Here is a 27,839-nt window from a genome sequence, read left to right on the forward strand (position 1 = left end):
ACACGTTAAGGGGAAAGCACCCTTTAAGAGCACTACCACTGTTATGAGAATAAGATACCCCACCCTTACTAAGTTCCATGGATGTCAGTTTTTCTTTTTAGTATTTTATTTGTTTGTGGTGTGCTTTGTATGCATGTGTGCTATATACCATATGCACTCAGAGGTCAGAAGATGTTGAATCCTCGAGAACTGGAAATATGGATGATTATGAGCTATCAAATGGGTGCTGGGAATTGAACCTGGGTCTTCTACAAGAACAAGGGCTCTCTCTCTATCTTTCCAGCCCTGACAGCAGTGTTTCTTCTTCATCGCTTCTAGAAACATCAGACTCTACCCTGTTGGGTCTCATGCTCTGTTAAAATCCACTCCACATGGAGGAACTCAGGTTGCTGATGTCTATGCTCAGATTTATGCCAACTGCACTGGGTAGAATTTCACCCACAAACTTCCCTCTTGGATGTCACCATGCCCTTTGTCTTCACTTAGTTCTAAAGTTGTTTAATGGAAATGTTATTTTGGATAATACAGAAGGCACAAGATCCCATCCAGAATAAAATTTTAGCATAAATCTTACATTTTGGACCTTTCCAACTATCTGACCCTCAGTTCCTGCCTATATATGGTTCTACCTTTAATACACAGAGAGGAAACAAACTCTAAACACAAGAAACATTATGATTATGATTATGATTATTCTAAGCAAAATCAGGTTAAAATGTTTTCAAGATACATTTTCTTCCTTAAAAAATTAGCTTCTGGGGCTGGAGAGATGGTTCAGCATACGACAGGAGGACCTGAGTTCCTAGCACCCACATACACAGCCCAGTGTGACTGTGCACATCTGTAACCCTGGCACCACTTAGAGGAGGGAAGATAAAAGGATCATCTAGGGCTGGAGAGACGGCTCACTGGTCAAAAGCACTGACTGCTCTTCCAGAGGTCCAGAGTTCAAATCCCAGCAGCCACATGGAGACTCACAACCATCTGTAATGGGATCTGATGCCCTCTTCTAGTGCAAGGGCATATATTCAGGCAGAACACTGTATACACAATAAATAAATAAATAAATCCTTAAAAATCTAGGCATTGCTGACTGCCAGCCCCGATCCAAGTTCAGTAAGAGACCCTGCCCCAAGGGATTAAGGGAGTAATAAAGCAGGCCCCCTAATATCCTCCTTTTGCCTCTCAGATGTAAAAACATACATTGCTTCCACATCAGCTTACAAATGCTTGCATCCTGAGCTCTAAGTTTCAACTTTTAGTACTCCACACAGAGACCCATTCCACCAACAACCACATTTCAGTAATTGTCTTCCTAAGTACCTGTGATGGTTTGAATGAGAATGAGCCCCCATTGGTCCATAGATCTGAATGACAGGAAATCAGGGAGTGGCACTCTTTGAGATGGTAAGGTGTGGCTTTGCTGGAGGAACTTTGAGGTTTCAAAAGTCCAAGCCAGCTGCAGTGGTCCTCATCCTGCTGCCTGTTGATCCAGGCTTGAACTTTCTCCAGCACCATGCTTCTGATGATGATGATAATGGACTAAAACCTCTGAAACTGTAAGCCAGGGCTAATTAAATGCTTTCCTTTATAAGAGTTGCTGTGGTCATGGTGTCTCTTCACAGCAATAGAACACTGAGACATAAGTTGGTACCATTAGTGAGGTATTGCTAAGAAAGGCCTGACTATGCTGCTTACTGGTGGACTTTGGGTTATGAACGTGGTTCAAAGTGGGCTTAAGGAGCCATACCTGGGCAGGGAAGACTGATGCTGACAGTAATGTAGTTTATGGTGTCCTGGGCTCAAGCTTTCAGAGAAAATTAGTAAGGGCCCTAGAGACTGTTCTTGTGATATTTTGGAGAGCATGACTGCTTTTCTGCTCATATCTGAAAACCTACCAGAAGCTAAATTGAAGGTCTGGATTACTGGTAAAAGAGATTTCAAGAGAGCCTAGTAGTGACTGTCATGTGGCATTAGTGGTCATTTTTATGCAGATCTACAATAAAAAGGCACAAGGTGATCAAGAAAAATACAAAATGTACAGTTTGAGGAAAAAAGGATCATCAGGAAGTGTAATGGAGCTGAGTTCATTGTTCAATGACATAAAAAGATTAAAGAAAAGCCTAATGCTGGATGGAATAAAGGAAGTGGTAACCTAAGAGCAAGACCCTACCCAGCTAAGTTCCCAACTTCTGAAAAGCAACCAGGGAGGCCACTGTGTGAAGCTGTGAAGATGAAGCAAGGATTTAATTGGAGACCCTAAGGTGTTAGAGCTGTGGGATACCATCCAAGGAAAGCTGCAGACCAGATGCAGTCTAGCCAGAGAGAGGAGGGAGGGAGGGGAGGAGGGAGGGAGGGAGGGAGGGAGGGAGGGAGGGAGGGAGGGAGGGAGGGAGGGAGGGAAGTGTGTGTGGGGGGGTGGTGATGAGAGAGAGGTGATACAACCAACAAAACTAAAAGGAGTTGGAGATCGGAAGAATGCTTTGACATCAGACAATGAGATGTAGAATTTGGAGTTTGCCCAACTTGTTTCTGTTCTTGTTTTAGCCCAGTATTCCCTCCCTTTTGGAATGATAACATACATCCTGTGCTATTGTATGTTGGAAGTATATGGTCTGCCTTTCGATTTTACAGGGGATTACATGTAAGAGTTCTATGAATCTCAAAAGAGACTTGGGACTTTTAAACAATGTTGAAGATGGAGAATTTTGGAGTTGGACCAGACACATTTTTGCTTTATGATATTGCTACAAGCCTGTAGGGGCCAGGAAGTGGGATATGGTGGTTTGAATAAGAGTACCTCTCTCCCATAGGTTCATAGATTTGAATGCTTGTAAACCGGGGAGCAGCACTATTTGAAAGGATCAGGGGGTGTAGCTTTGTTAGAGGAAGTGTACTATTTGGGGTTGGGTTTGAAGTTTCAAAAATCCAAGCCAGGCCTAGTAGTTCTCTTCCTGCTGCCGACAGATCTGGATGTAGAGCTCTCAGCTCCTTCAGTACCTATGCCATGCTTCCCACATGATGATAGTGGACTAACCCTCTGAAACTATAAGCCAGCTCCAGTTAAATGCTTTCTCTTACAAGCGTTGCTGTGGTCACAGTGTCTCTTCACAGCAATAGAATACTAAGACAGCACCCATGAACAAATCACACATGATCAAACCAAAAATGTAATAAAAATATTTAGTGAAAACACATATTTTTATGCCCATTGATGGATTAAAAAATACAAATAAAGTTTTATCAATTTGATATTCAGGTTATAACTGGTTCTACACATAGCCTTGGTTTATTTCCTAAAATCATACTGCAGTTATCTTTTGAAAAATTAAATGCCTTCATTAGTTATATTAATAGAGGTAAATATTTAAAATAGTATACACTCCCTGGGTCTCTTAAAAAAAAAAAACTAAAAAGTCTTACTGTAAGTTTAAAATTTTAATATTTATAAATTTAAAAACGTTACACGTGCTGAATGACAGCAGTGCTGACATTCTGTGACCATTAAACCACAGCTCACCGCATAGAGCTTCTTTCTTTGTACAGAGAATAAGATCACAATACCAGGATTTGCAATTTGTCATAATTTTGTGGTAAAAGACACCACATGAGGAAACCTGGGCTCAGAGCACACTTGAGGTCAGATCCCCCACCCCCACCCCCAGTAGGTACATAGTGCAGATATGGTAAATTATTTCAGGCTCGGGGACTTAGCTGCGAGAACACACCTGACAGCTCCTAAAGGGTAAGAGGCCTAAAAATGCCAACAGGACAAGAAATCCAAACCTTCCACAACTGGGAAGTTCTGGGAACAGGGGAGAGCAGGCCACAGTGCGTACAGGGAGCTGACTAGTGCCAGTCACACAACTCCCACTCGACAGGAGGGGGTCATCGCCACAGTCAACTCTCAGTCTTTACAGACAGACTTCCACATACACGTCTACAGGACACAGACAGACTTCCACATACACGTCTACAGGACACAGACAGACTTCCACATACACATCTACAGGACACAGACAGACTTCCACATACACGTCTACAGGACACAGACAGACTTCCACATACACGTCTACAGGACACAGACAGACTTCCACATACACGTCTACAGGACACAGACAGACTTCCACATACACATCTACAGGACACAGACAGACAGACTTCCACATACACGTCTACAGGACACAGACAGACTTCCACATACACGTCTACAGGACACAGACAGACTTCCACATACACATCTACAGAACACAGACAGACTTCCACATACACGTCTACAGGACACAGACAGACAGACTTCCACATACACGTCTACAGGACACAGACAGACTTCCACATACACGTCTACAGGACACAGACAGACTTCCACATACACATCTACAGAACACAGACAGACTTCCACATACACGTCTACAGGACACAGACAGACTTCCACATACACGTCTACAGGACACAGACAGACTTCCACATACACGTCTACAGGACACAGACAGACTTCCACATACACATCTACAGAACACAGACAGACTTCCACATACACGTCTACAGGACACAGACAGACTTCCACATACACATCTACAGGACACAGACAGACTTCCACATACACGTCTACAGGACACAGACAGACTTCCACATACACATCTACAGGACAGAGACATTGCTTCATCCGTCTGCAAAACTAGCAAATGAATAGCCACCATTAATTCTCCAGTTTTACCTGAACCAAATATAGTCTTTGGCTACATAGGTCATGGTTTCCCATTATAATCAACCAAGAACACTTCACAATTTTTATATCTCAGGTAAAATGAAGTTCAACTTGAGCCATGGCCCTTTAAATTAACTTGAATTCAACAAGATGACAAAATTGGACATTTTTCTTTCTAATTCTAGGAGGCCAAGTTTTAAAGAAATGCAGTGTTTTTAGCAAAAGTTAGAGAACATTCACTTACATTTTCAAATAATTTAAAATATTATTACATACCCAAGTCATCTATGTCGTTCTGTGTTTTTTTTTTTAGAAAATTATAATATTAAAAACATATCTAGCCAAGTATGGCGGCACATGCCTTTAATCCCAGCACTCAGTAGGCAGAGGCAGGTGGATCTCTGAGTTCAAGGCCAGTCTGATCAATAGAGTGACTTCTAGGACAGAAGAGCTACACAGAGAAACTCTGTCTCGAAAACCAACCAAACCAAACCTCCCTCATATTTGAATGAGTTCCTTACTCTATAGAAAGAGTCCCTCTGCACAACACTGCAGTTCCTTCAGACTTGAAATGCTGTTTTACTTAGAAAACAATATTGATAATACTTGCAAAACACAGCTAACTTAGGAAGGGCCAATGACAATCACCTCTAACAACAGAGATGGCAAACAAAATGTAACAAAAATATCTTCAGGGTTTAAGCAACACTATCTATCCCCTAGGAAGCTCCAACCTGAAATTATCAAAACGAACAGCCAGCTTCCCTTCAGTGTTTGAGGGATTCACGTAAGCACTAACAGAACGAAGAGACAGGTGAGTGAGTGTGCAGACTTGACCTCAAAGAGTGTTGAGTGGAGAAAATTATAGATCTGGTTTTGAGTGAAATTGTGACAAAGTAGCAGCCATCTCATCTGAACAGATTAAAATGATTATCATTAGATATTTTTCCATATAATAAGTTTGAAGTTTTAAGTTAAATTTAGGGTGAGAATTACAAAATGTCATTTCTATCTAACAAAAGCAGTACGGTCATGTTGATATAATACAGTCTTCCACCAGAGTAAGAAAGAGTCAACTGCTGTGTTGAAAAAGGGTACTGCCAGGTACTGCCAGTCAACTACTGTGTTGGAAAGGGTACTGTCAGGTACTGCCAGTCAACTACTGTGTTGGAAAGGGTACTGTCAGGTACTGCCAGGTAGCTGAGCTATCCAAAGAGTCACCAACCAACACAAGGACATCAAATTACCCTTTCCAGAAACCTAAAGGAGCCACTGCAGGAGCTGTTACATTAGCACCAGTGTTAGCAGACAATCTCCATGTGACTGTGTAGAAGATTACTTAGTGATTGTGCCCCGGGAAGCAAATGGCCAAGAATCATAAAATGAGACAAACTGAACAGCAAAAGTGTGGGGAAATTAAGGCTAAAAGGTACTGTATGAACAAAAAACTGAAAAATCAGTTACTCAGCAGTGTCCCTTTAACATGTATTTTAGAAAGAGCACATATAATATTTTGTTTTAAAAACATTTTCCAACAACTTAACAGACAGTTTGAATTGGAAAAACCAGTTCATGAAGTCAGTGGCCTCAATACCCACTGGGGCAAGAACATCAAAAAAAAAAAAAAAAAAAAGTGGGACAGTAATACAGTTCAGAAGTCCACGAAGCAGTAGGAAACAAAGCTAAAAACAAAAGTGGGCAAAAAGACCAAACTAAACAAATACTCAGTAAAGCGAACAGACACACAAATGCCCTGAAAGGTCGAAGTGGGACAATTAAGTGGTGTTCCCATTATTTAAAATCCGGTGGGGTCTTTTTCCCTTCTAATCAACATTCTGGTGATCATTTAAGCATTATTTGGTCCAATCTAAAAAAAAAAACCAAAAAACAAAAAACCTTCCTTCAATTAAAAGGGGTGTAACAGAATTGGAGTATATCATCCTAGGATCTCATCAAATTTAATAAATATAGTTCTGTCTGAATACAAGTTATTATACACAGATAGATGCCTTGTTACTTACCAAAGCATCCTTTCTTACACATCTCTGCTGGAACTTGATAACTGCTTTGTCCTAGCCAGTGACCTATCTATTCAGTTGTATCTCAAGGCCTTCTGTCAAAAGGCCCATAACCCTCCACACACACAGATACACAGAAAACACACCTGCTGAGGAAACACAGACATCAAGAACAATACAAAATAGAGTGATTGCTGCTGCAGATCAGTTAGAGAGAAAAAAAATCTAAAAACAACCTTTCCAAGTATTTAAAATACAAAGCATGTAGAATTATATTTCTTCTTTGCAGTAGAGATCTTTTTTTCCATACTTACAGTTACTAAATGGTGATCAATTTAGGAGAAAGGACTCTCAGAGTTATGGCCCTAAACTCTGCATCCTCGTACACCTACCATCACAGGTACAGGATGGGTGTAATTCAGATGCTCTGCGTATACAGAGTTACACAAAATTTCCAGAGCATCAGCTATTAAGATGCACGCACTGTGCAGTTCAGGTAGAGGACAGTACCTGCTGGATGGTTCAGCAGAGAGGCGTCAAGAACAGCAGAGGAGCCTGCCCTTCCATGGCAGTCTCAGATGCACCTAGGTCAGAGGCCTCTAGTTGCCACTGCACGTTGTGACTGGTCCTGCAGTGGGCAGTGTCAGAGGCCTGCTGTTTATAAATGAGTTTTCATTTTCATAATTAAAGCTGACACAAAAATTAAGAGGAGCATGGGAGCAGTATAAAAATCCTGATTAGAAAAGCCAGAGGATCTAAAGAGAATTTTTCTTTTTCTTTTTTAAAGATGGATCATACATTGTAGCCCAGACTAGCCTGGCCTTCACACTCAGTTTCCTAAATGCCAGGAATACAGGCATGCACCACCATGCCTGGCTAACGGGTGGCTAACATTATATTTTTAAGTCTTTGAAAATGAATTAGTGCAGCTCCCGTGCCATGAGGATAACACCCACTTTCGCATAATTATTGCCCCTAGTGCCCCAATGTGCAATAGTCTGTGCGAATTAGTAATTCACACCCATTAAAAAGTTATTGCTTAAGCAAGCCATTCAGAGTAGATATGGGCTGTGTGGCTGGACAGAAACACACTGAGAAAGGCAACCACGCCAGGATGCTCTTCCACATCACTGATAAACTCACATAAATACATAATCAAAGGGGCAAGAGGTTCATAGCAGCTAATACCCAAAGCCAACTCTTAAGTGTCAAGACTAAATTTCTATCTAAAACAAATCTGGTTTGTCTTTTCCTCTTAAAATTAAGGCAATGAAATGGCTACAGTTCCTAAAGTCATCTTTACGGAACAGAAATATACACGTACTTTCCTCAAGTTCAGGCATCACAGTCTGATTAGAAACCTGAAATAATTACACAAAACCTGCAACAGTGAGACGAAAGCAAAGGAAAGGGAGGAGGTGGGAAGACGGACGTCCTGCGTAATTAGAGTCACCGAGGGTAGGAAGCATTGGAAAGCACAAAGTCTGTTACATGCTTTCAGCATCTCTCGCATCGATTCCAAACTTTAGGGTAATGGAGGGGAGGAGCTTAGTAAAATGGATACTCTAGAGTCCAACGATCAAATCTTCTAATGATGCACAGTAGGACCCAAGAATCCCCTCCTACAGCCAGCTCCTCAAATGATGAGGAATCTATGGGCATTCTGAAAACTAATGCCGAGAACATATCACCTTTGGCTAGCCACCTATGCTTTGATAAAGGGGAAAAGGCACTGAATATGAATTTCATGGTGCCCATATCTGTTTGCACATATATGGAATTGCATTTTGAAAAATGTAAATCACCATTCAGAATCTAGAAGACAGATATATGGCAGATCATGGCTAACACCTAATGACGAAGCTGATTTCAAGTTGACCTCTCCTGTTTCACCGAACTCCACAAAGTCTCAGGCTTGCCAAAATCCAAAATGGTCAAACGAACTGAGGAACAGGACAAGACTCGAGTCAACTTTCAGCAATTCAGTGCACTTTGCAGAAAGGATCTAAGTTAAGCATATAGCTCTGTTGTTTATTTTACACAAAGGAGACCACCAACATTTGCCATAAATTCTTCTAAACTCTTTAGGAAGGCCATCTTCTGCTTCCGGTCCAGGGTAGGAGGAGTGCTGCTCGCTGTGAGCTTGTTGAAGGCATCTGCTAATCTCTGGTAAATGATTGGGTCTTGTTGACTTGATAGTAATGTCTCAACCAGTTCAGAATACTCAGCCTGCAGAAGAAATAAGGCAGCCATAAGAATGTTTTCACTGGGGATCCTAGCAGGGAATGTGGGGTTAGTTCTGAGGCAGGGCAGACAAAACCTCTTTCCGACAGTTCAGTGTTCAGGTCCTGTTCTTGCCCTATCTATGCACTAATTATTTTAATATGTATGCTACTTTGGAATTGACACTATTAATATTCCCATTTTACAGATTAAGGTTCTGCCAGATTAAGTAATAGACTGAAAATCACACTGCTGTAAAGCACGAGTACAAACATTCTGGCTCCAAACCCCCATGGTCCCAGCTTTGCAGTATTGCCTCTTCTGGTTCATCTGCATTTTGTGCCTGAAATGTTAAGGTGAACAGTTCTCCAGTGGCTCAGGCTAAAACCTTGTCTTCCCAGTTCTGAGGGTGGCAGGAGCATGGAGGAGGGTGGAGAGCTCTCTCAAAGTAGAGAGAACACTCTGAAAGTCACGCCAGCACTGTAGCAGCGGCTTGGGATAATGCAGTGGCGGCATCTTCTATTTCTATTATCCACTCTCATAGCGTTAGTATACAGGTGAGTGTACAGGGACTTCAGGGAAAGTGACCTAGGACAGAGAAGCACTATGGAGAAAGCTGGTCTGCTATTAATGTTCATGAGCTTCTCGGAATAGCACAGCATCCAAACCAGGAAATCAGATATTATATAGACAAAGAGAAGTAGGGTACAGCTTCCCAACCCCCCACCCCACTAGCTACAACAGAACCAGGGTGGCTGCCTGAACTGCCCTCTGAAAAGGATAGGACTACTCAGGAGGCCAGGATAATCTTACATAAGAAACAGTCCTGGTTCTGGGCCAGGCAGCAGGAATCATACCACTGTTCCAAAGTGTCCACTCTCTTTTTTTCTGTCTTTCAAGAAAACAAACAAAACCCTCAAACCACTTTTGATGCTTATTTATGGGTATGTGCTATATGTGTTGGTCCTCTCTTTTCACCATGTTTTGTCTTTTTTTCTTTTCTTTTTTTTCCAGAGCTGGGGACCGAACCCAGGGCCTTGCGTTTGCTAGGCAAGCGCTCTACCACTGAGCTAAATCCCCACCCCTTGTCTTGTTTTTTAAATTGGATATTTTATTTATTTACGTTTCAAATCCCCTCCCCCTGCTTCTATGAGGTTGCTCCCCATCCACCCACCCACTCCCACTTCCCTCCCTGGCAATTCCCTACACTGGGGCATCAAGCGTTCCCAGGACCGAGGGCCTCTCCTCCCATAGATGTCCAACAAGGCCATCCTCCTGCTATGTATGCAGCTGGAGCCATGGGTTGGTTCCTCCATGTGCACTATGCTTGTCTTATTTCTTTTTTTTTCTTTTCTTTTCTTTTTTTCGGAGCTGGGGACCGAACCCAGGGCCTTCCACTGAGCTCTACCACTGAGCTAAATCCCCAACCACTAAGCTAAATCCCCAACCCTGCTTGTCTTATTTCTAATAAGCATTTTAGATTTTTTTTAGTGTGTGTGTGTGTGTGTGTGTGTGTGTGTGTAAAAACACTTGCATAGTTGGTACTCTCCTTCCATGTACATAGGACTAAGGGACTGAACTCAAGTCATCAGGCTTGGTTGAAAAGTACCTAAAGCACCCTCTGAGCCACCCTCCCAGGCCCATTTGAGCTTCTCTAAAATGGAAAGTCTAAAGACTCTGGACAAGGAAATTAGAATGTACGACTGGCTTATACCCATGGGGAAAGAAGCCAATGGTGCCTCAGTAACCAGTGTGACAGAGAAGGAGTGCACACCTGAAAGGAAATACTTGTAAGTAGTTGCCACAAGAGCACAGCACAAGAAAGGAAGGCCTTTTAGCCTCTGGTACACACTGTCACATTAATCCCACAGCAATGATGTTTTACAACTTTAAGGGTCAACAAGAAAATAACACATTGTCTAGAAGAAGGGGGGACTTTACAAGTTAGGATCTGAAAACTCTACTTTTAGGACAGCAAAGCTTCTCCAACCAATCACTTGGGCATACTAAGGTATGAGGGGAATGGGAAATTAAGCCACACACTTCCCCAGCTTGTTCTTTTATATACTTGACAGGCATTTTTCACAATTAGGAGGCTGGTGGGCTTCTGTTACATTAATCCCATAGCAATGATGTTTTAGGATCTTTAAGGTTCAACATAACAACAGGAACAAAAACACAAACACACACACACAAACCCCCCATTGTTTCCAATCACTAAACAAAACAATACTCTGCTCTCTATACTCCCAATCTCATTCACCTTGCCACTTTATGAAATCTGAATTCCTCAAAGACATCAGTCACTCTCTTGTGTACATGTACCGGGCTCCTAGCACAAGCAATTAAAGCCGAGTTTTTGGGTGAGACTGCATTAGAGACGGGATCTTTTGATCTGACAAACAGATTGCCTATGAATATGAAACATAATCCTAGAGCCCATGAGGAAGTGGAGAAGCCTCCCTGGGGTCGTGGCTCATGTGTCAGAGCTGGAGGGCCAAGGGGGCGAGTACCTGGTGCAAACACACCAACGTGTAGAACGCTTCTCCTGCCGCAGTCGTCATCTCTGTGTTGTGCTTTTGTAAGACCAGCATATCAAAAACCAGCTGCAAGCACATAATGAAACATACAAGAATTACTTACATCTCTAGCCCTTTCTGGTCTGAAAGGGGTCGAGGTTATAGTCTACTTCTTACATTAACCAAATTTATTCGCCAAATCTTTTTTTAACCCTCGGAAAACACACAGATGTTATTTTCTGTGGAATCTAAATTAAAAGTATCAAATTCCTCATAATATTTACAGCATCATTCAAGGATCCAAAGTGGGCTAGGCAGCAGTGGGGCACGGCTTTAATCCCAGCACTCAGGAGGCAGAGGCAGGCAGATGTCTATGAGTTCAAGGCCAGCCTGGTCTAGAGAGTGAGTTAGTGGACAGTCAGGGCCACAGAGAAACCCTGTCTTAAAAAACAAAACAAAACAAACAAGAGAACATGTTCCTGAGGTACTGGTCTCTACACACCTTCAATCCCAGCACTTAGGGTACGGAGGGAAGCAAATCTGAGTTAGAGACCAGCATAGACTACATAGCAAGTTCCATAACAGCCAAAGATCCACAGAGAAACCCTGTCTCAAAAAGCCAAAATCAAATCAAACCAACACACAACAACAAAAAACAGTGGATAAAATATTTCCTCTTCCCAGATTCATTTGAATCAGGAGTTCTATGGGTCTGGTAAGATAGCTCAGGGGTTGAGAGCACTGGCTGCCCTTCCAAAGGACCCTGATTCTATCCCCAGCATCCACACAGTAGTTCACAAATGCCTGTAAATCCAGTTCCAGGGGATCTGATGTCTTTTTCTGGTTTCCACAGGCACCAGACAAAACACCCATATACCTACAAATAAAAAAGTTCTCTCTTTCTAGTTTGAGGATGGTCTTGATCTATCTGGAACTGAGTCTCAGCTTCCTGGTTAGGTGCCATGGCAGGCAATGCCACTCAGCTTGGTTAAACAGATGATTCTCCAATTTACCCATCAAACATCTTACCTTAAGGAAGTGTCGTGTTGCTAGAAAAAGTGGTGACTCCGTTTCTTGTGCTTTAGCACATTGTTCAGCTAATGGTGTCAAGGCCTCGAGACAGAGCTGACATACTTCTGAACTCATTCTGAACACAATGGTCAAAGAGCAAATTATATCAGATATACCTGACTTTATGAAAGATCAAAGAAAAAAAATGACAGCTACATTCTACACAGGACTTTTTGTAGGAAAGAATACAGATGGTGGGGGTAGGCCAGATTACAATGTCTCAACTGAGTTAGAAAAGAAGTATTTGCATATTAGATGGCCTCCCACACTAGATGGTCTCTGAGAATTTCCCAGGTCCAGTGATGTCTAGCTTGTTTCTGCAGATGATTATACAAATGATGACATTATAATGTCAGCAAACTAAGACTACAGAACCAACTGCAATATATCACATGACCTATATGAAGGAATGACCAGAGGGCTAGGTGCTAGATGTATGAAAAGAAAAAAAAAAATCACAGAAACTGTCAAAAGAAACAGAATTAGAGCTGGGTATGGTGGTGCAAACCTCTGATCATAGTACTGGGTAAGCAGAAGCAGGTGGATATCTGAGCTTAGAATCAGCCTGGTCTACAGAGTGAATTCCTGGACAACCAAGGTTACACAGAGAAACCCTGACTCAAAACAAAAACAGAAACAAAAAAAAAAGAAAGAAAAGGAAAAAAAGTAAAAGAATTAAAGCAGTTACAAATTGAGCTACAAAAGAAAAACAATCATTTTAAAAACTTTAAATAAGAATTTCCCTCCCCTAGTAACAATGTTCATTTAAAGGATACGATGTCATTCCTAGTTCTAGGGAATACATCAGACTCTTAAACAGATCCTCAGGAAGCTGGGGTATTTTTTCAGGAAAAATCTCACAAATAAATGTGATCAATTTGTAATATTGATTACAAAGGGTTGGAAACTGAAAAAGAAATATTAAATATTTTTGTTTAATACTGTTTAATAAAACGAAAAACAAGCTCATAACCAGTGTAACAATTTTCAAGATGTACACAAAATATGGAAAGCATTATGACCTGTAAAAATGCATTATAGTAAAGGGAATCTTTCAGTAGTTGTTATTGGAATGATGCATAGTGGAAAGAATTCTCTCCCTGGAGGCTAATGGGAGATACAGAACAGTCCTGGTGTTCTACGTTGACCCTGAACAAATAAACAAAGCAGTCAAACGAGTAAATGTGTTAATCCCCATGTAAATGTGTTAGAGAACATGTGAGGCTGATACACATTATGCATAGAGTAGAGTAGTCAGTCCTTTCCCATCTTTCTACTTGGACAACCCTGAAGAACTGAGGGAAAGCAGGCAACCTAGTCTAACCAGAGAGAATGTGCACCGAATGTTTACTACAACGGCTGACTTAGTAGAATGGAAAAACAGTAAAAGCAAACCAGTGTACAAAGCTGAGTAAACTCTCCCATCCTAAGAGTAGTTACAAAATCTCTTGGTTGATGGATTGGCAGGCATTGCCCAAAGACATTCCTCAGGGAGGAAAGGACACAGGAGACCTTAATAGTTAGCCCTAACTAGGTCTTTTGTCTCCATCTCCTGCTCAGTACCTGTCCCACCCACCATATCAGATACAGTCAGGGCAGGTGTTCCTGCGGTACACTCATAGACACACACCCTTCTCCTCCTCTAGTACAGCCTTGCTCTTCCTTATCCTTCTGTGATAACACACAACCTCGTCTCTCCTAGCGTGCTTCTGGAATGAATAAAAGGCAACCTCAGTGCCACCTACCCTTAATACTAGCTGATAGAACCAAGGCACAATACAGCCATAACGTATAAAAAAATTTTTTTAATTTACCTTGGTTTCTATTATCACATTTCTACATGAAGTGCCTAGAAAACAGCCACTGTTGCTGCTCCTTTAGCCAAGAATAAAGTTTACAAACTGACGAATTCTAAGAGAATTAGAACTGCTAGCAGAACTGTTTTCCTGTGGTAGTCCCTGATGAAATGAGTCACTAATTATCTGCACACACAGGACTAAGGCCCATGCACTAAGAGGTAAGTATAGTAAACTGTAGTAGAAATATAGAAATAGAAATGTTAATATGCTAATAATATATTCTTATGTTCATATCATTTTAATTACCTTCAAAAGATCTTGTGACATTAAGGGCAGAATTAGGTTTACTCCGTATAAAACGACGTCAGCTGCAGAGACGGATCTGCCTGCTGCTTGTCCTGGCTCATGCCCTCTAAACACTTCATCTATCAAAACAAAAGCATACTTGTGCAGTCGTGACTTCAACATCCAAAGCTCACATTCCTTCCGAAAACATGAACAGTCAAGCTTAAAGACCCAAGAAATCCACTAGTGGCAGCAGAAATCAGATAAGCCCAGCCCACACCACCCTTTGCATTATTGTTGGGGAATCTGAGCACCCCAACAGTAACAGCATATAAGTAAGGGCAAAAGACATTCTCGAAATCAAAGTTAATAGTAACGCCCTCGAGGTTAACTGCAGCGCCTCCAGCTAGTTTGGGCAAGCCTATCATTGAACTAGGAAACTAGCAAGGCAGACAGTGAACAAGAGAAATGAGCCAACAAAGTCAACAGAGCAAGAACAATTCAACCACTGGACGAGTGACTAATGTGGGTTGCTACAGTCCAGCTTAGAGAACCTCGACAGAAGTAAAAGGATCTCCGACCATGAATGCATGATAAGAGGTTCTCTCTATAAAACAACCAAAGAGATTTACTTCAACCAAAGAAATCTACTTCCATTTGGGTTTTTTTTTTGTTTTTTTTTTGTTTTGTTTTGTTTTGTTTTTTGAAAAACGAGCTTCTTCATGGGACTTTCCTGGGAGAAAGTAACCTGTAGCTTTATCAAAAATAATAACCACAAATGTAAAGAGACTTTACCTGTGTCACTAAAATCTATGAACTCCTTTGAGAGAAGGTTGGTGAGAAGCTCCATGATGAGAAGCAGGTCCTGGTACTGCTCTTCTTCCGCCGTAACGTCTATCCTTTGCCGCCCTAAGTTATTCTTAGAGTACACTTGTAACAGAGTGAGGCAGGCTTCATATAGATGCATGGCTCTGGACTGAAGGAAGCATGAGAAGTGGTATAGCTCGGTAGGACCCAGCAGACGAGTCCGTGTGAGTCTACTCTAAGTTACAATAGTAGCTCTACTCTAACAACAACAGAGGGTTGAGTCAGTGAAGTACTTGCCAAACAAGCACAGGTCCCCAGTGGTGGTGCCTGATTACAATCCAGAAGACAAGAGAGCCAGCCCTTCTGGCCTGCTTGGCTTGGTAAGCCAGAGGGTCAGTTAGTAAGTGCTTGTCTCGGAAAGTGAGGTCAAGACCCACCCTTGACTTCTAACATACACACACACACACACACACACACACACACACACACACACACACACTGCATCAATAAAAGGAGCTGGATGAGGTAGAGTACACCTTTAATCTCAGCTCTTGGAAGGGAGAGGCAGATGGAGCTCTGTGAATTTGAGAGAACCTTGTCTACATAGGGAAATCCTATCACAAAAAGAAGACAAAACAAACACCCCTCCAACAATAAGAAAACAATTAAAGATCAATAATAAAAGTATACTTATAGTAAGAGTAAAGCTATAGTTAATATACCACAGTGACATTTTGGAGTAAGAATTATATTCACTCAGCTTGAGCCCCTATCTTGGAGAATCAAACTATGCATTAAATGTGAAGCAAAGAATGGAGCATCATTGCTTCGGAGACTTGTAATCCAGAAGGAATAAAACTCACCTCTCCAAGATAGCATATTTGTTTATGTGCAACTTCAACAAAAACTTCTATAATGAGATTGACAGTTTCTGGAGTATTTTTGTAAACTTCCATTAATCCAATGCAATTGTTAAGGAAGTCCATTAAAAAATTAAAAAGGATGGCTACATTGTCGATCTGGGTGGCCTCAGCAATGCCACACAGGGCCTCCAGCGTGGCAGTGATCTCCTGCTTGACTTCCTCCTGCTGACACATCTGCTGAAAGTTCTCTTGGTTTATCACTCTCAGGAATCTCTGCTGGAGAGGCTGGAGAACCTGTGGATGAGTATCACAGCAAAACTTCCTGAGACGTAGAGTGAATTCCTCAACTTAGATGAGTATGTTTCTTAAAATATTCTCATTGGTGCAGAATATGCACACAAAACAAGCAGTATTTGAACCACCAAGTTCCCTACCCCTTAAGTCTTTGAAACAGGGTCTTGCTAGGTAGAACAGGCTCGTCTCAATCTCAGGAAGCCTATCTCTGACTCCTACATGCTGGAATTATAGGTTTGAGGTATGTTGTCCGTACTGAGGGTCATCATAGCTTGTGCTATATACAAAGAAATGGCACCCAAGTCACAGAATATGGTTCTTTTGATCCTATTATTTGTAAATTCTTTTTTGGGGGGAGGGCGGTTATTATTTCCTCACAATTCTTTTGTTTTATTGCACATGTATTGGCATTAGGTATCCACCTTATTGAGGTAAGGTATTTGCTGAATCTAGAGCTTGCTAATTTGGTCAATCTAGGTACCAGTTTATCCCGAGGATACTCTGTCTCTGTCGTACAGTGCTGGGATTTTAAGTGAACCTTCACAAACACCCAGCTTTTATGCAACGCTGAATGTCTGAGCCCTCGTCCTCACACTCCTGGCACAACTGCTTTACCCATTTAGCCATCTCTCCATCCCAGGCCCCTATCTGTTTTTTAATAGTCTCACTGTGCGTCCCTGACTAGTTATAACCTGGTGTTTGAATCCTCTTGTCTCTGCTTCATAAAGGATAAGATTATAGAGGGGTGTGTGAATATGTGTGTATACACATAGACACACAGACATAACTGTTTTGAGTACAGGGTCTCTGGTCACCATTCATTTTTTTAATTTTGCCATTTCTCTCCACATTTTTTCCAGGTGATTGGCCAAAGAATTATAAAGATTAAAAAAAAAAAAAACAACTCAGAACTCCTCAATAGGGAATCAACTAGGTTTTCTCCACTAAGGGCTAGAGAGTGAGTACTGTACACTGTGCACTTCAGCAGCGCCATATAAACACAAGAGTGAGAACTCAATTAGGGCTTATCTACAGACGGCAACCATGTTGGGTCGATGAGCTAATTTCTATTGTAATACAGGCATATTATGAAGCCCTTGTCTGGTTCCCTTCCTTCTCCACAATTCTTGGCATAGAATACAACTTCAGATAATCAGTCCTGATCTGGGTGTTAAGATTATTTATAGGGCTGAAGAAATGTTTTGGTTGGTAAAGTACTTGCTACATGTGGTGGCTTGAGTAAGAATGGACCCCATAGCTCATATTTCAATATTTGGTTCCTAGTTGGTGGCACTACTTGGTAAGGATTAAAAGGTATAGCCTTGTTGGAGTGGTCTTTCCTACTTAGCTTCTCTCTACCTCATGGTTATTGTCTCAACATGTAAGCTATTGCTCTAGTGCCACATTCTCCACTATGATGGTTACAGTCATTCTCTGAAACTATAAGCAAGCCCATAATTAATGCCTTATTTCTTAAGTTGCCTTGATGATGGTGTGTCTTCATAGTAACTGAACAGAAAACCAACAAAGTCACTACATAACATGTAAGGACCTGAGTTCAAACCCCAGCACTCATGAATAACCCAAGTGCCTATAAGCCCAGAGCTGGGAGACAGAGACAGATGACCCCTGGGGTTTGCGGGCCAGCCAATCTAGCTGCAACGATGACTATGGTCAATCTCTGGCTACGTGTCTATATTTGTATATGGCAGGTGTGTGCACATACATGCAGGTGCTCACAGAACCAGAGGTATCAGGCAGGTCTCCTGTACCTGGAGTTACAGGGAGCTGAAAGTCACCCAAAGTGGATTCTGGGAGATAAACTTGTGTACTCAAGAAGAGTAGTTTGTGTTCTTAGCCACCAAATCATTTCTCTGCACTCCTTCACCACAGAGGGGATATAAAAAGTTAGCCTGTTTCAGCTTAGCTATAAAAACATAGATGACTGCCTACTCTTGTGCCCTTACCTTTACAGGTAATTAAGAACACTCTAGATACAAGGACCAGAGGCCAGACCTCTACATATATATTTGATTAAGAAATAATTATAGAAGGTGGCCACACTATGGTTAAATTAGAAGCCCAGAAAGTGACCTCATTTGAGCAGAGTTGTTTGAGATAAAGTAAGTTAGAATTCGGTCACAATGAAATGTGTTCTACTCCAATACAGCATCTTATACACGGAGGAAATGTGCTTGCAGAGTGCACAGAGAACCTGTGAGCAACAGAAGTGCCACAGGTTGTCACTAACTACCAGAAGCCAGACCCTTGTTCTTGTAGACCTTAAAAGGAACTCTGTGAATGCCTTCTTTCGACACAGGCAGCCTCCTAGATGCAAGGCACTGAGGCTCCATTGCTTAGGCCACAATGTAAGAGAAGGGCCAGGAAACAGAATGCATTGTGATTTTCATCTCCTTTTCAAGACAGAGAATGCCTTGTAGTTCTTTATGTCATAGTTTCTTTCACTTTGGGGGTCAGGCTGACTCACCCGAGGCCTTGGCATGCTAAGGCAAGTGCTCTAGCTCTGAGCCACCCACTATGCTTTTTACATTCTGCTAAAAACACACCAATTCATGCTCTCATCTGGCTTGAGAAAATGTACCTGAAGCATTCAAACCATTAATAATAGTTAATATGTCAGACACATAGGGCAGGATAAGCTTTGAGACAGTATTTATCAAATAAGCTCCAATGGTTGAGGAGGAAGAACTAAAGGAAAATTACTGAGGTGTCTGCCTCCAGACTCTTTTCTAATATCTGTAAGGTGAAAGAAGAATTAAAAGAGAAGGGACTTTTACCTCAGTCCAATACTGCTGCTTGGTTTCTGTGTCCATATGTGCAAAACCTCCCAAGACCAGAGCCTTCATTAGTGTCCTCTGCACTGGGCTGGACAGGTAATTAAGAGGTGGGCTTCGGCTTGCAAACTGCTTTGCTAGGTTCCACCAGTTTTCACACTGAATTACTAAGTTTGCCCTTCAGGTAGAAATAATAAAACATAAGTTATATTATGTTCATAACATATATATCTACTAAGAAAATAAAAACTGGACAGGGTCAGAGAGATGGCTTGATAGTTAAAAGTGACTACTACCAAGGACCTGGGCTCAGTTCTTAGCACCCACATGGCAGTTCACAACCACATATAACTCCAGTTTCTGGGGATCAGTTTTCACTCCAGGCATTTGTAGACACACGGTGCATGTGAATTTATGCAGGCAACTCACATGATTAAAGGGGTGGAGGGTACATGGCATCTAATTTTAAAATGTGCCGAGGCAAGGCCTGGCTGTTACTCAGGTTGACCACACTTGCAATCTTCCTTCCTCAGCCTCCTCAGTACCCAGAATATGGGTATGACTGGATGTAATTTTTAAATTTGTCTGGGTGTAGATATGTGAGTCTGTGTATGACATATGCATAGGTGTCTGTAGCAGCCAGAAAACAGTTCCAGATCCTCTCAACTCGAGTTACAGAGAGCTGTGAGCCACTCAGTGTAGACTCTAGGAAACAAACATCGGTCCTCTGGAAGAGGATCAGAAGCTCTTAACTGCTGAGCTCCCCCTTCTGCCCCCCTCTGAATGTAAATTCTAAAGAACAGTAGCACAATATGGACTCTTGAATTACACTGGTTTTCATTTAAACCCAGTAATTGCTCAAGGACACAACATTTTTTTAACCTAATCCCTTTTCATCATCAATTTTCTGACTGTAAAATGAGAATGTCTGTATAGCCATTTCTCTGTGGAAGGTAGGTAGGAGAGGATCAGGGAACTTCTGAGACCAAGGAAGCCCATCTCCCAGGTTCTCTGACTGGTGATCAGTTGCTGACTAAGGGGACTCACTGGTGCTGTGGCTGCAGTGACAAACATTTATGAGCAGCCACTCACTGCGGCAGAGGGACTGCTTTTGGTGATGCAGTTAGCTGTGCTCTGAGTCACTCCTTAACCACTCTCTAACAAACCCACGGCTTCAGCACACTAGGCTCATCCCTTGGTCTGCTGCTCAACTCTCTATCTGAGATAAGCAGAATCAGATTCCCCAGGGAAAACATGGGACAAACAAGGAGCTAGAATATCCCTGAATCTCATGCTCAGTGAGATCTTTAACAACAATAAAATTCCTACGCAATAAGAAAAATTAAAATACACCTACAATTTACTATAGAAAGCAGTAAAAGTTTTACTTTGCAACATCAGTTTAAGCATTAGTTGTTCTCACCAATAAATGGGAGATCACTGAGCCAGGCATGGTGGCACATGCCTTTAATGTCAGCACTTGGGAGGCAGAGGTAGGCAGACCTCTGAGTTGAAACCACATTGGTCTATAGAGTGAGTTCCAGGACTGCCAAGGGTACAGCCTCTGAAGGGGAGGGAGTTGAGGGGGCAGGAAGGCGTGTATGGACTGTACACTGAAATATATCTAATGAGAATATCATACATCAAAGTGGGTTTTTAAAAGATTATTATTTTATGTGTATGAGTGTGTTTTGCCTGCATGCATGTCTGTGTATAGTGTGTGCCTGGTGGCCAAAGATGCCCAAAGGTGGCATCAGATCTTTTGGAACCAGAGTCCCATACAGTTGTAAGCTACAAGGTATGTGCTAGGGATCAAATCAGGGTCCTCTAGAAAAGAAGCCAATGTTCTTTTTGTTGTTTTGTTTGTTGAGACAGGGTTTCTCTGGGTAGTCTTGGATGTCCTGGAACTCAGACTGCAACCAGGCTGGCCTTGAACTCATAGAAATCTGCCTGCCTCTGCCTTCTGGAATGCTGGGATTAAAAGTATGCAACACTACCACCCATCTTAGCCAGTGTGTGTAAGCTTTGAGGCATCTTTCCAGTTCCAGAGAGTGTTTTTAAAGCAGGTTTTCTGATGTCAACAGCCAGTGCAATTGTCCATCAAAAAAAGAACAAGCTGCCATAGGCGTTTGTTAACAGCCCTGGAAGAGGTTTTAAATTACTGCTCTGAAAATAGTGCTTTAAATGGGCTTAGATATTGTAACCATTTGCCAGTCACTAAAGAGAAAACTGAAGTCCCTGCTCCTCCCCACTCCTTACCTTTCCCTTCTTTCTACCAAAGTGACAAGGAGCTGAACAGTATCATTCGCGAGGTCCTGCTCACTACTCCACACTGACAGATTGCTGATGACCTTTTGTAAGAGGTAGCCGATAATCCACTGGGAACCCTCTGTATCCGCTCCAAATGCTGTGCTCAATGGCAAACTTATCTTAAGAGAAAAGGTGAGAATTTCTAAAGTCAAAAAGACCAGCTAAAAAAAAAATAATCCACAGAAAATCAACAAGGAAATTAACATCGAAGCCTGAAGTTCTCATTTCACATTAGTTTTATCATTTTTCTTTGCTGAATCAAAAAGAGAATTCACCCATGTTTTTCAACTAATGTTTTCTGTCAGTTTTAATCTCATAGTAATTAACAAACTGAAAAGTGACATATTTAAATTAATAGCCATGTACATCTCAAAGACAACATAAAACCATACTAATGTAATGGTAAAGTATCTTAATACTGGCTGAAATCAATAGAACCAAATGCCATACTCTAAAACAGTAAAGCAACAGCATTCAAGTCCCTTATATTTCTTCTGTGAACATTCTTTTCATTTTGTTATATCAGAGTTGTCTCTCTCTAATCAGTTCCCCCCTCCACCTCTTCCTCCTCTTCTTCTTCTTCTTCCTCCTCTTCCTCCTCCTCCTCTTTCTCTATTTTTCTTTTAAGACAAAGTTTCTCTGTATAGCTATGGCTGCCCTGGAACTCAAAGATCTACTTAACTCTGTCTCCCGAGTGCTAGGACTAAAGGCTGTGTCACCAAACCCAGCTAACAGCTTTGTTTTCACCAGACAGACAGACAGAATCATCCTACCTCTAAACTTGCCATCATCATAAACCCAAAAAGACTTACTGGTTTTATGTCCTCACCTGATCATACAGTTTTTCATCTACCAGGAGGTAAGTCTTGGCCCAGCGTTTTAGAAACCAAACAATATCTTTGCCCATTTGAGGGCTTAGTAGATGAGTGAGATCTGCTCTTATTGCTCGAGATTCAACTTCTGAGACTCTTAGCACAGCAGACAACAGCCTGTGGGGAGAAAACAGAAGTTGCTAACCCTATTTTTTTCACCTATAAAAAAATCCTTTTTGTTTCTTTATACCAGGCTATGTGCAAGCATTTCCTCAATAGGGTTGTAGATAAAGTCCCCACATCATTTCTGATCTTCCAGAGTCAAGGCAAAGGAGGGGAGAAGCACCCTCTGCTCAGGCTGGAACTGTAGATGCAAATCTCACCATCACTGTCTAAAGCGTAGTTCCCAATTCAAAATGGGGAAACACATAAAATTAAATGTTCAGAGTATAAGCCAAAGTTTTCATCACTCCACCAGTAGACAGTTTATATTTTTGTGTCACAAAAGACGAGTCCTGTTACACTTTAAGATCTGAGAACTGACTTATTAGAATGTTGTAAGTATTGAGCTTTGTCTCTGAATCCCATGGTCCTGCATATTATCTCATCATCTTGATTCTTAATAGCATCTTAAAATAAAAATCGTCCTAGAATTATTACCTACCTAAGTAGGTAACAACATATGGCCGATTCCCATGTAATGGGAATAGGAAAGGGACATACCAGAAATTATATAATTTTAACTTAACTTTAGCCAAAAAATCAGGAAGCATAGATGGTAATGAATATCAGTGCCCAGACTAGGGCTCTAATCACTATGGTCTGGCTTCTGCTTATTCCTTGCTGTCCTCAAGAAGGCTGAAATTCCTGTGTAATCAAACTAGATGAATGTGTGCATTCTTATTGACCTGACCTGTCAAGAACTACTTGATGCTGCTGACCACCCTGCCCCTTTGAAGGAGCTCCCTCCATGGTTGCCCTGGGCTCACTTCCTATTTCCCCACTGGTCTGCTTACTATTTCCCAGTCTTTATGGAAGACTCTTCTCTGGATTTTCTTTAAATCAGAAGTGTCCGTCTAATAGCCCTTGTATCCCACTGACACACACACACACACTATCTACATGATCAGCATGAACCAGCGCTCAAACTTACTAAATTTCAGAGTTTATGTGAACAATAACAGAAATCCCAATAACCTCACGTTCATCAATGATGATGTAATAAAATTTTCCTGTAATACTAAATTATTTTAAATACCACAGAACTCAAAAAGGTCAACAAGCTGAAGGGCCCAAGTGAGGATGCCTCAGTCCCACTTGGAAGAGAGAAAAAAGCAACCACCAGAGGGAGAGGGAGGGAGAAACCTGGGAGGGAAGAGTGAATCTGGTATAGGGTGGGGGAAAAGAACCGAAGCCCTGAGGGCCAGCAGAAAGAATGGAAACAGGAAACCTCAGGAGGTAGGAGGTTGGGAGGACTTTCCAAAGAGAGGAACCTTAGACGAAATGGCCTACAGTGGAGAACCCACCTCCATAGAAAGACAGGGCATCAAGTGAGAGATGGGGTTGCTATCCCACAGTCAAAACTCTGACCCATAATTGTTCCTGTCTGAAAGAATTGCAGGGATGAAAATGGAGAAGAGCCTGAGGAAAAGAAAGTTCAGTGACAGGCCCAAAGTGGGATCCAGCTCAAGGGGAGGCCACAAGGCCTGATACTATTCTATTACTGAGGCTATGGAGCGCTCACCAAAAGGGACCTATCATGACTGCCCTCTGAAAGACCCAACAAGCAGCTGAGTCAGATGCAGATATGTGCACCCAACCAATGAACAGAAGCTGCTGACCCCTATGGTTAAATCAGGGAAAAGCAGGACAAAGCCGAGGAGGGCAACCCTTTAAGAGAACCAGCAGTCTCAATTAACCTGGACTCCAGAGATCTCTCAGACACTGGAACACCAACCAGGCAGCTACAGCAGCTGAGATGAGGCCCCCAACACATATACAGCAGAGGACTGCTGGGTCTGGGTTCAGTCAGAGAAGATGCACCTAACCCTCAAGGGACTGGAGGCCCCAGGAGATGTGGTGGGGTGGAGACATCCTTGTGGAGACAGGAGGGACGGGGAGGAGGTATGGGATGTGGAACAGTCGGAGGGTGAACCAGGCGGGGAATAAAATCTGGAATGTAATAAATGAATGAATGAATGAATGAATGAATGAATGAATGAAAGAAAGCAAGCAAGCAAGCCTAAGAGAATTTGAAATAAAATGGTTATATTGGTACTTTTAAAAGTAAGCGCTGCAATTTAATATTTATGGTGTTGACAACTACTACCATTTATTTAAAACAAACTTCCTTTATACGAACTTTACTCCCCAAAGAACGTTATTTATCAATGGCACTATTTTCTATAATACGAACATCTATATATATTATACTTTTCACGTATTTTCAATGATCATGAAACTTTAGAAATTAAAGGTCTTCTGCATTGACTTACTATTGTTATATTTAACAGCATGCTATAGAATAAAATGTAATATAAATTTAAATTACAAACCAATTTATCCCAGTATTAGGGTTCTAACCTAGAAGCTTATACATGCTATGCAAAGTGGTCTACCACTAAGTCACATTGTCAGCCCAATTTTGTGCATTTTGGGGAAATACGAAACAGCTTTATATCTCCTACTTGGTTTATAAACTTGTGAATACTACTCATTGCCAGAATGAACCAAAGTGCAGCAAAAGTTGATGTCTTTCTCAAGAGATATAAGTACTAGAGAAAAAAACCCAAAAAACAAAAAACTTGTTCCCATTAAAAAAACAGAAATTATTTTTCAAACACTAAGGTCATCTGTTATTTGAATTACTTAAGTTGTATGACAAAATTCAAGAGCAAGTCATTTCATCTGGCCAAGCTGGGCCCCTTTCAGTGTTGTTTGATGCAATGGACTGTATTGTTGGCTACCTTGCCACCAACACCAGGTGTCTCGTACTGACTGCCCTTCTCTCTGGTAGTCTTTGGGCACCATACACGTACCAGTCCAAAAAAGCTGGTCCCTGGGAACCTTCCTTCCTTCCTTATCTATATCCCTTCTCTATACTATGCCAGGAAATCAGCAGTACCTGGAGAACTCTCAGAAATGCCTCTCAAACCCATGGGCCAATTTCCAAATTCTCCCTAAGACTGAAGGCCCAACTTGGCCTGTCTGTTAACTCCACCTTCCACAAAACTCTATGAACAGCTCACTTCCCTCCTGCAAATCCTGCTCGTGAACCCAACAGACCTCTCTCCTGCCGCTTTAACCTCGCTTCTCCTATGATGAGAGTGCCTCTCCAACCCACAATGCCTTCCTTCCTCTCATCTTTCAGGTAGCCATCTGCCAAGTAGTCTGCCCGTAGATCAGGTTAAGTAAGACTCCTAAAACACTCTGCTAGCAGTCCTAGGTGTCCCATCCTTAAATACCATCCAAAGGTTGAGTTGAAGAAATAACTGAGCCAAGTACTTTTTAGTTGTTAATATTTCTTGATCAATACCCCAGTCACGTTATTTTGTCAAATACTTTATATTCCAGCAGTGCTTGGCTTCCCAAATCAGTCTGGCACTCCATTGCGTGCTAACTGTAATAAACCAAGAGTCAGCACGATGAGTCAGGCCTTAGCCTCACACCTTCTGCTGTAGCCTAGTCTGGATACTGCCAATAACGCTGTGCTAACCATGACTAGACTCAAAGGCAGTTTTCCCACTCATTACACTGACAATCAGAGTGGGAATCAGGGAAGCTCTGTATGTGTCACTTACTCCCCTGTTCAGAACGTACAGCAGCACCACAATCTTCCTCAGTGCAAAGACGTCTAACAACACCCGAAGGTTAACTTTTCTTCCTACTTATTTCTACAATTCCATCTCCTTTAAAAATCTATTTCTCTCGGCTTGGTTCGCAGTGGCTTTCTGGCCGTAGCTGCTTGACCATGCCGGGGATGGCTAGGGGCTTTCCATTAGTTATTTTATTTCTGTTCTAGCTGGAATGTTCTTCCCCTGGGCACATTCAAGACTCTCTTATCAACAACCTCAGTCCTTGCTCAGGAATCATTTAGAGATGTTTATGTGAATCCTACTACTTAAGACTGCAAGAACCCCTGCAGGAGTCTGCTTCGGGCGCCCTGCTCTAGTTGGCTCCTCTCCCACAGCACTTCTTGCCTTCTCACACTTCCATCACTTGTTGACCGGCTCTCCCTTTACAAGAACCCTAACCGGGGGTAGAAATTAATTTTCTTCAAGAGATAGGAACTACATTTTTAATGAACCAAAGGTTGGTCTCCCATATATCAAATCTTTTCACAATAACTCTTTAGATAAAACAACAACAAAAACATAGTTATTCTAACACTTCATGTCTGTGCTCTCAAATAGGAAAATGGTTTGCTCCCACACTGATATAAGGGAAATGGTAAGACAACACACCTATGGCACAGCTTGGAAATAAAGAGTCCTAGAAATAACATTCACCAGGATACAAACCAAAGCAAAAGTCACAAAATCTAATCACAACAGGAACCTCAAAAGAAAGAAACTTTTGCTTATATTTATGGCAAACAAAAGATTATACCAATAAAAGAAATAAAGTCCCAAACAATTCCTTGGTATCAGCTTATTATTTGATCTTAAAACAACAACAGAACAACAACAAAACCCCCATATCTTCTGTTATAGAGGCTACATCTTCTCTTAGGTTTGCATTGAAAAAATAAAGTGGAATGAAACCTCGAGTAACTGACAAGCCAAGGCTATCACCATTTCTACTATCCCTAGGCAACTGAGACTCAAAGACAATGAGATAAAACTTAAAACCATTTTCAAATCAATTTTTAAGAATACAATTAATTCAGATTTACCCCCTCTTTGGATTCACAATTAAGAATTAATAAAAACATTGCCTTTACTAAGAGGAAGATGAATAATGAATCCTCTCAGAGGCAGTCTTGCTGTCTTGTAATTACTGTTGACAGGGCTCTCAAGTTTCACATGTTTAACTATTTCTATAATAATGAGTTTTCCTTAAGAAGCCACTGACACATGGTTTCCACTTTCATAAGCAATACATTTTGTTAAGGCTCACCTGGCTTCTAAAACCTGTTTTTTCCTCATGAAGGATTCCTGTACATACATCATTACTGCTTACTGATGGACAAACACTAAATTCTTAATAAGTTACAGTTAATGCTGTTTCCAAGTCTCGCATTCAGATTCACTTTACGTTTGTTCTGGTCAGTACTGGATAGCCCTGCCAACTCCTGCTAGCGTGCCCTTGCCACCCTTGTGTTTCCAGGTTTCCC

At 41.6% G+C, this 27,839-nt stretch overlaps 1 protein-coding gene across 2 annotated transcripts in view; it reads right to left on the bottom strand.

Moving 5' to 3' along the window:
- Window positions 1-3,423: 3,423 nt before the first annotated feature.
- The window catches only part of Xpo4 (exportin 4), a 90,973-nt gene continuing 66,557 nt past the window's right edge, over window positions 3,424-27,839 (bottom strand). The window contains exons 15-24 of one of the 2 annotated variants that reach the window (XM_087585255.1): window positions 22,522-22,681; window positions 21,642-21,811; window positions 19,386-19,560; window positions 16,294-16,587; window positions 15,419-15,599; window positions 14,645-14,763; window positions 13,316-13,446; window positions 12,498-12,615; window positions 11,463-11,555; window positions 3,424-8,955 (exon numbers count right to left, since the gene is read on the bottom strand). In XM_087585255.1, the coding sequence (XP_087441381.1) occupies window positions 8,758-8,955; window positions 11,463-11,555; window positions 12,498-12,615; window positions 13,316-13,446; window positions 14,645-14,763; window positions 15,419-15,599; window positions 16,294-16,587; window positions 19,386-19,560; window positions 21,642-21,811; window positions 22,522-22,681 (1,639 nt within the window). In that variant the 3' untranslated portion in view covers window positions 3,424-8,757. The remainder of the gene's footprint in view (window positions 8,956-11,462; window positions 11,556-12,497; window positions 12,616-13,315; window positions 13,447-14,644; window positions 14,764-15,418; window positions 15,600-16,293; window positions 16,588-19,385; window positions 19,561-21,641; window positions 21,812-22,521; window positions 22,682-27,839) is intronic. The other variant, NM_001395629.1, reaches the window with a different exon arrangement.

This window comes from Rattus norvegicus, chromosome 15 (assembly GCF_021556685.1).
Source record: "Rattus norvegicus strain SHRSP/BbbUtx chromosome 15, alternate assembly SHRSP_T2T, whole genome shotgun sequence".
Taxonomy (NCBI): domain Eukaryota; kingdom Metazoa; phylum Chordata; class Mammalia; order Rodentia; family Muridae; genus Rattus; species Rattus norvegicus.